General features: G+C 41.6%; 1 protein-coding gene across 13 annotated transcripts in view; it reads left to right on the forward strand.

The window, feature by feature from the left end:
- The window catches only part of TSC22D1 (TSC22 domain family member 1), a 133,914-nt gene extending 126,712 nt beyond the window's left edge, over positions 1–7,202 (forward strand). For 7 of the 13 annotated variants that reach the window (XM_073344830.1, XM_073344746.1, XM_073344839.1 and 4 more), the window contains 2 exons: positions 5,092–5,143; positions 6,696–7,202. In XM_073344830.1, the coding sequence (XP_073200931.1) occupies positions 5,092–5,143; positions 6,696–6,950 (307 nt within the window). In that variant the 3' untranslated portion in view covers positions 6,951–7,202. Of the gene's footprint in view, positions 1–4,001; positions 4,652–4,705; positions 4,853–5,091; positions 5,145–6,087; positions 6,316–6,695 lie in introns of those variants that run through there. The other 6 variants (XM_073344811.1, XM_073344867.1, XR_012159014.1 and 3 more) reach the window with 6 other exon arrangements.
- Positions 7,203–9,534: the final 2,332 nt, after the last annotated feature.

Raw genomic sequence — 9,534 nt, forward strand, 5'->3', positions numbered from 1 at the left:
TGTACACAGTCATGGGATAAGAGGGAAAGTCCTCTCATGGATCAATAACTGGTTAAAAGATAGGAAACAAAGGTTAGGTGCAAATAGTCAGTTTTCAAAATGGAGAGAGGTAAGTAGCAGGATCTCTCGAGGATCTGTATGGAACCAATACTGTTCAACATAGTCATAAATGACCTGGAAAAAAGTGTAAACGAGGTGGCAAAGTTTGCAGCTGAAACAAAATTACTTAAGATAGTTGAGTCAAAATCTGACTGAAGAGTTACGAAGGGATCTCACAGAACTAAGTGATTAGGCAACAAAATAGCAGATGAAATTCAATGTTGACAGATGCAAAGTAATGATTATTGGAAAACATAATCCCAACTGTACGTACAATATGATGGGGTCTAAATGAGCTGTCACTGCACAAGAAAGATCTTGGAGTCATCATGGATAGTTCTCTAAAAACATCTGCTCAGTGTGTAGCAGCAGTCAAAAAAGCTAACCATATGTTAGGAACCATTAGGAAAGGGATAGATAAGACAGAAAATATCATAATGCCACTATATAAATTCATGGTGCACCCACAATTGAATACTGCGCACAGTTCTGGTCACCCCATCACAAAAAAGGTACGTTAGAATTGGAAGAAATACAGAGAAGAGCAACAAAAATGATTAGTGGTATGGAACAGCTTCCACCCAAGGAGAGATGACAAAGACTTGGACGCTAAACCTGGAACAGAAGACTGAGGGAGATATGATAAAGTTCTGTAAAATTGTAAATGGGGAAGTGTTATTTACCCCTTCACATCACACAAGAACAAGGGGCCACCTAATGAAATTAATCGGCAGCAGATTTAAAACAAACTTAAAGCAGTGCACAGTCAACCTGTGGAACTCATTGCCAGGGGATGTTGTGAAGGCCAAAAATGTAAGTGGGTTCAGAAAAGAATTGAGTATGTTCGTGAGGGATAGGGCCATCAATAGCTATTAGCCGAGATGGTCAGGGATGCAACCTCATGCTCTGAGTGTCCCTAAACCTGCAACTGCCAAAGCTGGGACTGGACAATTGGGAATGGATCACTTGATAATTGTCCTCTTCTGTTCATTCCCTCTGAAGCATCTGGCACTGGCCAATGCAGAAGACAGGATACTGGGATATGCGGACCTTTGATCTGATACAGTATGGCTATTCTTGTCTTCTGACTGTGAAGAGAATTATAACTCTCTCCTGAAAGTCCCTGATAAACAGGGACCATAGAAATTGACAAAGATGGAAAATCCACAAATTCTAAGGATTGAGGTCTTTCCTGACATTTTGCTATTTTTCTACGTAATCTGTGGAGCAGATAAGTCTGATCATGTCAGAGCACAGTTATCTGACAGGTAGGCGTATCTGTGTTCTAACACTTGCTTTTTTCTGTAAAGTGGACAGGACAGCATGCTTATGTTTGTGTTATCCCATCCACACTACTGACAAAATGTTGGAACACAGATGCAGCTAACTATGCACTGACTCAATTAGACTTGTAGATCTCTAAAAACAATTTTAGGGAATCATTACTGATCATTCCACAGAAACATTGATTTAACTAGAATGTGCCTATGATCCTTGAATCAGAGCACAACCAAAATTACAAATAGCACAATCCGTCTGAAAGACTGCAGTCTGCCTCTTGTCTTGTCCAGCCAAGAGAGAGCATGACAAGTGTGTGTTTTGTTTTTATCACTTGCCATCTTGAGGTGGGTTATTGTAGGAAAACCTAATTTGAAGAGATTTTTAACTAGCCCCAGAAAAAAATAATCTGCCAAGAGATTCAGATCCCCTGCACTTGCAAATTTCAGCCTAAACACAATCACCTCCAGTGTCCTTGAAGCTTAATTGGCATAGTGAGAGGTGATCTGAGTATTTTGGGGTACAACCACTAAGGGCTGTGAAGATCATGGTTTTAAATTGGATCAAGTATTGGACTGGGAGCCAGTACCGAGAGCCCTGGGCCAGGGTGGTGTATTCTCATAGTAGTCATGTAAGAAGAGGGGCTGCCTGATGTACCCTCTGGAGCTTTCATGTTCAGCATGTTGCAGTAGTTGAGTTTAGAGGTGACAAACACATAGATCACCTTGGCTTGGTATGTGGCTGATGAGAGGTGTAACCTCTTGGACAGCTAAAGAGTATAAAAGGAATGTATGGTTACTGATGTCCTTTTGCCTGTCCAGGAGTGCAGAAGGAGCTCAAGACATATGTCCTAATGTTCGTGTTAATATTAAGTAAATTGGAATTGATTACGTGGTCAACAGGTGCAGATAATTAAAATAGGGGAAACATTGGGAAGGCATGGGAAATGTGACTATTTTTTTATAAAGTAACAAAGAAGTAAGGTGGGAATTCTGCCTTAAAGGAAATGCATGTGCTTTGATGTTGGAAAAACATTTATGCAAAGTTCAGTATTCTTAAATGTAACCTTCCCTGTAAGTAGGATTAGCTTACTTGCGCCACTCTGCTGGTATTACTGAATGAAAGAATAGTGTAGACCAAGAAAGCTAAAATAATCTCTTTTAAGAAGGATGATGATGACATGCTAATGCTAAAGTTAAATTTAAGACTATTATTCCTTGCCTTTCTAGCTTCCCTGCTTTTGTGAGGGTGACAACTGTAATATATATTTAAAATTTGTGCACTATAGAAGAGTAAAGAGTTTTGGCTTTTCTGTTTTGTATGTTTATATCACATGAATGTTGATATTTTATAGGTTATGTGTTTTAAAGGGTGTTTTCAGTTTTATTTAAGGTTAAGCAGTTTGCTTTGTACTGTTCTAATTCATAATTTAGGTCTGTTAAATAGCCAAGTGGAGAGAGCGCACGGTTTTAAAATCATTTTGATCTGAATGTGACTTTGTTCAAAAATAAAATATTAGAACTGTAACACCTTCATTTTGAAATATATTGTGGTTAATTGAGAAAATAAGAAAACCCCTTATTTTGTATATGACCTAGTTTGAAAAGTAGCTGTTGTATTGCTTCATCTGGAAAAGAGCGGATAGTAGACAGGTTCAGTGTTACAATGTAAGAATGTCAAAAAGCATCGGTCTAGAATTTTACACATTCATGCTGTGTGTATATTTTCTGAATTGTCTGCTGGATGAATATCTTAAAATGAATGGTTTAAAGGCTATAAAAAAGGGCACAGAGGCCATTTAATTTGAATAAAGAGTAGACAAGTATTAGGAATTTGCCAGAACAGTGAGCTATAGGTTTTCATTTATAATTTGCTTCCTGCTGCAAATATTTTCACAAATGCATTGAAGAATACAAGATATATAAGAATATATAGAATAACTAGTTTTATTTTCCTATGCCAACGTGTGCTGAAGTACTGTGGAGGCAGACATATGAACACCTTAAAATTGTGTGAGGATTGTAACTTCTAAGGTGAAACTCTCCTGGTAGCCCAGGAACCATGAGTGTGAATTTTGTGCCTAAACTACACCATCCTGTCAGCTTCTTGCTTCTAACCTTTCTCACCATCATAAAAATCCTTTTGTCTTTTCATATGAAAAACAGATTTTGCTCTTTCAAGAACCATCTGTGATAGTCCTTTAGATTAAAAACCCTTCTCATGTTGTGCGATGAAGGTCAACTGCAAACGGATGATGCAAAAATGAAGCATCCTATTATTGGAAGTGGTTTCACCAAGCAAATTCTAAGGCATCTGATGAGGAAGGGAACTTGGGTCCTATGGTTTAATTAACTCAGTGTAAATTTCCTGGGACTTTCCAAAGTGCATGTTCTGTACTCTTTTCTAGTCTAAAGATATAGTGTTGCGCCAATAGGTGGCGGCATTGGAGTAGCTAAATGTAAGTTTAGTGACATTTTGTTATTGAATTCCAACATCAGCTATATCCTATCGTTTCTACCCAAGCTAAACTTTGCATGTGTAGTTTTTCTGCAGGCAAAAATCAGTCTGTGCATCTTGTAAGCGAATCATCTTACATGTTGGAAAGGTTTAAATTGGGCACTGGATCGTTTTGTTTCTGCGCTGCTGTTGCCACCCAAATTCTCCGACTCTGCAGATTGCACTGAGAGATCTGCTAAGTGCTCGTGCGGTTCCTTGCAAATCGTAGTATTTTAACTGGGGAGAACAGGGGTCTTCTGGCCAGGGGTCTCCTGATTGAGGGTAACTGGATTTTGGTTCACTGCTACTGAAGTGATGCAAAGGAGCCGTTCTGGCAGGGGGAGGTTCAGAATGACCGGCCAGCCAATAGGCACTGACTCTCTTGCATATATTATGCAATAGGACTGGAACCTCAGGTTTTCTGCTGAGTATAGAAGAGCTGACCTCGGAGATTTCTTTGCGCAGCCCTGGGATCAGCATCTTCCAGGATCATACCGCCACAAACTGCTGTATTTTTAAAATTATATCTATCTAGCCAGCCTCCTCCTCCTCCCCCGTGGCGGAGATTAAACTAAGATTAATGTAGATCAACAGAAGATCTCTGCATTGTTGGGATTTTTTTCTTTGGGGGGGGTGTTTCTGGCTGGAATTGCATGAATGCCCAATGTTGTAGATCAGTGGCAATGGATCTAGGAGTTTATCAACTAAGACATTTTTCAATTTCTTTCTTGTCATCTTTGCTGGGCACCGACAATTCTTCTTTGAGACTCGACAGTAGGTAAATAACTCTGGTATAAAATGTGTTTGTTTTTCCTTGCTGGAATATTTGCAGTAATGCAGGTGAATGCCAGGGGGCTGATTCCTTTGTCCATCGGACTGGGCAGCACTGGGAAGCTGCAGTGGCACGGGCGGCGTGTTTTACATTTATCTTGTGAGAGAGACTGAATCTCCGGGACACGGATCGCTTTTACCGCATTATGTAATTAAGCTCCATCTTTGTGGGTTATTAGGGAAAATGTCCGGATCTTTGATCCCGCTGTAGCGGGCGGTTTGAGGTGGCTTTACAGGTTGGTTTCACTGCATTGAAGCATCCCGGTGACATAAACAGCAGCATTAAGTCAGTGTGGGATATATTTCTCAGCTAGCTAGTTATCAGTATTCAACTCTCTTGTCTTGTAAATAATTCAGCTGCTGATACATTTTTTCCCATCTTTTCAGCTCCTCGGGTGCAAGTGTGGTAGCTATTGACAACAAAATCGAGCAAGCGATGGTATGTACCGATTGTTTAATAAAAATACAATTAATGTTTAAAGCGCGAGTTGTGAATAGAAGTAAGTGTTCACAATATCAAGGTTCTCTGGGTAATATTTAACCGATGCATGGGCGTGTTTTTTCAATAGTGAAGCTGCTGGGGTTTTTTAAAATACACTGTATGATCAAAGGCTTCCAAATGCGAGGAATGCATACGTTTCCCTATAGATCCATGAAATGTCTATGACGGCATCGCATTCAGGATTCTGCCTTTTAAAAAATGATCGATCCTGACTTCATGGGTGGGGGTGGGGAGGGATGAAATAATATTTCCACTCCTATTTTTTTTCATAATCCCCCAACCATCCCAGCTGGATTATCCCTGGAAAATGGGACCAGCCACAGTGTGCTGATGGATCCAATAGGGGCACCATAAGCTGCTTTAATTCCCATGCTTGCCGGCAATGGAAGGTAAAGTGCCTTGGAGCTGGGATCCTGTACACTGGGGCTGCTGCCCTGAAGTGCAGTGGGAATCATGGGCTCCTTTGCGCGATGGGGAGAAGTCGGTTTTTAAAAAAAAAAAAAAAAAAATCCTCCAAAAAAACACCCCCCCCCCCAACCCGCAACCCCTGCGTCTGTGCCTAATTTTCCCTGTTTTTTGATTTCCGCCTTGGCCGCTCTTTGTTATTGGAGCGGTGCCCGTAGCTGTTCTCACGGGATCCTCTGCCTACTGTTGCTAGGCAAACTCCGAACCTTTAACTCCCGGCTATAAATAACTCCTCAGCTCATTGGCTGAGGCGCGTGGGGGTGGTCGGCCCGGGTCTCTTTGACGTCACCCTCGGGCGGGCGGGCGGGCAGGGAGGGAGGGAAATGCGGCAACCTGCACTGTAAGGGCTGGCTGCAGCCCGCTCCGAGGAGGCTGGGCGGGCGGGCGGGGGGCGGAGAGCCGTTGTTGCAGGGGGAGGAGGTTCCTGCTTTTACAAACACGCGGCGCCGGCCGGGGCTGGTGCCTGGGTCCGCGCCTCTCAGCCGCGAAACCCCACTGGTCCCAGCCCTCGTCGGAGGCACGTCCGGGAAGAAGCGCCGGCTGGGGGTGGTGGAGGACGACGACACGAGGCGGGGTATTAGCGGCTCGGGCCGGCTTCCTGCAGAAACGCTCCCACCCCCTTTCCAGCCTGAATCAGTTCGATGGTATTTTTCTATTCAGATCAATTCATAGGTGAGCTGGTCGGGGGAGCCAGTAGAGTAGGGGCCAGGCTGTTGGTCAGGTTTGTAATGAGACTGGCCTACTGCGGTCCATGGACATCCAAAATTACTTGTGTGTTTTCTGGGTGCTCGGGGAAGGCAGGCTCTGGCTCCACATGTTAATCTTCAGAACGCTTCACAAACACTGGTAGATGGAGGGCAGATTTCTCCTGCCCATCCACCGGGGCTTTGCCCTCTCAAAGCTGGCTCCACATCTGCCGCTTGCCTTAGTTGGGCTGGATTATTGTTTCTCTGGCTGAGCAGGGTTGGATCCCTGCCCTAAGGTTGGACCTCTTGCCTGATTTGTGTGCTCTTTTGTGTTTCAGGATCTGGTGAAGAGCCATTTGATGTATGCTGTGAGGGAGGAAGTGGAGGTCCTCAAAGAACAAATCAAAGAGCTGATTGAGAAGAACTCCCAGCTGGAGCAGGAAAACACTCTGCTGAAAACACTGGCCAGCCCAGAGCAACTTGCCCAGTTCCAAGCACAGCTGCAGACTGGTTCTCCACCTTCTTCCCAGACACAAGGGACAACACAACAGCCTGCCCAGCCAGCATCGCAGGGCTCAGGACCTTCAGCATAGTCTCCAATGTCCTGGCCTTTGTGGCCAGTATGCTCTGGACTACCCAGAGAAAAGAGGACAAGTGGAAATCTGCCACAGCCACCCTCATCCATTTCATTGCACGCTGCAGTCCAGACTCAAGGACTCTGTACACTGCATGCACCATCACAAGAAATTTTTTTTTTCAGTATTAAGCACTCATCTGTCCTTTCTTTTTGGCAAAAGGAGTTCTTATTTTTAGGTTGGCGAATTAAAAAAAAAAAAAAAAAACAAGACACACACACTTTTTTCCAGAGAATTAGCACAAATGCACTGGGGACTTGAACAGCTTCTGCAAATGGCTAAGAAATGGAGTTGCATGCTTGATTTGATTTTTGTTTTAAATCTTCCATCCATCCACTGCTGTTACTGATGCAGGCATGAAGACATAGACTGGAGTAAAAGTGATGGATCCATATCCAATTGGGATCCACAGTAAAGACTGATGCATAGGATCTAAGAGGAAAAGGGGGAAAGGTAAATTCAGTGTTCAACACTAAACTGTCACCTGAAACCTTAAGTGCAAATATGTTTGCACTGTTTCTTGAAGCCGTGGACAGGTGCATAAAGCTGTATTAGAGAGAGAAGGTAGGTGACAGAGTTGGGATGTAGGATAATTACAATGAAGGTTATTTGCCTAATGTATATTTGTGTATTTAATGTAATTACTTTGTAAAATAGAAAACTGTAACTACTATTTAGGTTGTACAGATTGAAATTTAGTTGTTTCATTGGCTGATCTGATGAAGTTTGGATAGTTTGTTTTTTTTAATGCTACATAAATAAGAATGTACCTACGCAGCTGATCAGAATTTGGCATATTTATGCTGTTTGTGTAATTTTTGAATTTCCCTGGCTGCTGAATATTTGAAGTAAATCTTTGTTCACTGTAGTTTGGTTTAAGAAAAAAAAACTTCAAAAATTATAAATTCCTGCTAGCAAAAGAATAAAACAAAATGGGTTTCCCAGTATGGATTTTTGCATATGATCTGTATAGTAGTATGCATATGTTTTTGTGCATGTTATCTAAACAGTTGTAACACGTCAATGTATTTAACTGTTGCACTTGTCAACCTTCAATAAAGCATAAGATGTTGATAAATAACGACTTCTATATTGTAAGGTTAACCATAATAATTTCAACAAACTTCAGTGCAACTTTCCAGTGTAACCTGATTAAGTTGTTTTTGGACAAAGATTTCTGTACTAAATTCTGTTTGTGGTTTTTTAAAAACTTTATAATACCAGTTTTTAAAAGTGAAAATTAAAAATACAGTTGCCATATAAACTGACTTTAAAGAGGTAGGAAAAAATACTATTTTGGGGGGGAAGAGAGGGGAGGAAGGGAATCCTAAAGCGTGTGTAAAGGAGGGGGCCTGAGTATCAGACAAATGCTCCCTCTTTTGGTCCAATCCTGTGAGATGCTGACCAGCTCTTGGGAAGTGCTGTGTGCCTTCTGCTCCCTCTGTAGTAATTGGTGCAGCGGTATGGACATCTGCCCCATGAACAGCAATGAACCTGTAAACCTCAGAGAACAATGGTTCCTTAGCAACAAACTGCACCTCCTCATGTGGAACTAGGCATTCCCATGCTAGGCAGCAGCTCAGAACCATCCAAGTCCATGTGGTAAATCAAGTAGCTACTGTAGCTTCCTGATTACATCACTCTTAACTCTACATACTAGCTAGAGCTTTGAGTGATTTAGAATGTGCTGTAAAGTGGGTGTCCAAGAATTCCTCACTCATCCTCATCAGCAGAGTGGGAAGTGAATTGGTTTCTATTTGTGAAATGGGATGATGCAAACTTGGAACACAGCATCAATTCAGCCTTGTAAAATTGTCATGGAAAAATTATCAGCCCAGGCACAGAATCTACTTGCTCACTGTTCAGCACTACTGTTGATTGATAAAATGGTGTAAACTTGGAAATAAGTCCAGTGTTACAAAATGCATATACTAGATGATGATGCCTGGAATTGGGAGATGCTGAAGAATTTGCTACTCCATAATCAGAGTGCCATTTACTGGTTAGGACCATAATGAACTAAGGAAGGAAGTCCTACATATTTACAGTTTTGAGCCAAGAATTAAAGATAAAGTGGTCAAGTCTTTAATAGTAGAATATTTAAATTGGTGTTATAAGGTCATCACTTTAAGTTAGATGCACTAAAAATTTGGATCCAGTAACTAATACACAACTCTTAAAAGAAGAGTGGAAAGCTTTTTTTTTTTCCTTTCAGGATCTTGTGTTTGGGTGTTTTTCGTATATATTTTATGGTGTTCATATCAGTAGTTGCAGAAGAAACACAAAACCAAGATATCCATAAAATCAGGAGTGGCATTTCTTACAGTGCTTTAGATTTTAGTGAGCAAGCAGCTGCAGCAGGGGAAAGTAGAACATGAAGGCCTGGTTACAGAAAACAGTTTTGTTCTACAATGTTGATTTGTAATTGAATTCTTACACATTTAGGGCCTTATCCTGCAAAGACTTAGGTATGTGTTTAACTTTACACATTGAATAGTCCCATTGTCTTCCATAAGATTGATCACAGTGTGGTAAGCTAAGC

This window comes from Lepidochelys kempii, chromosome 1, assembly GCF_965140265.1.
Source record: "Lepidochelys kempii isolate rLepKem1 chromosome 1, rLepKem1.hap2, whole genome shotgun sequence".
Taxonomy (NCBI): domain Eukaryota; kingdom Metazoa; phylum Chordata; order Testudines; family Cheloniidae; genus Lepidochelys; species Lepidochelys kempii.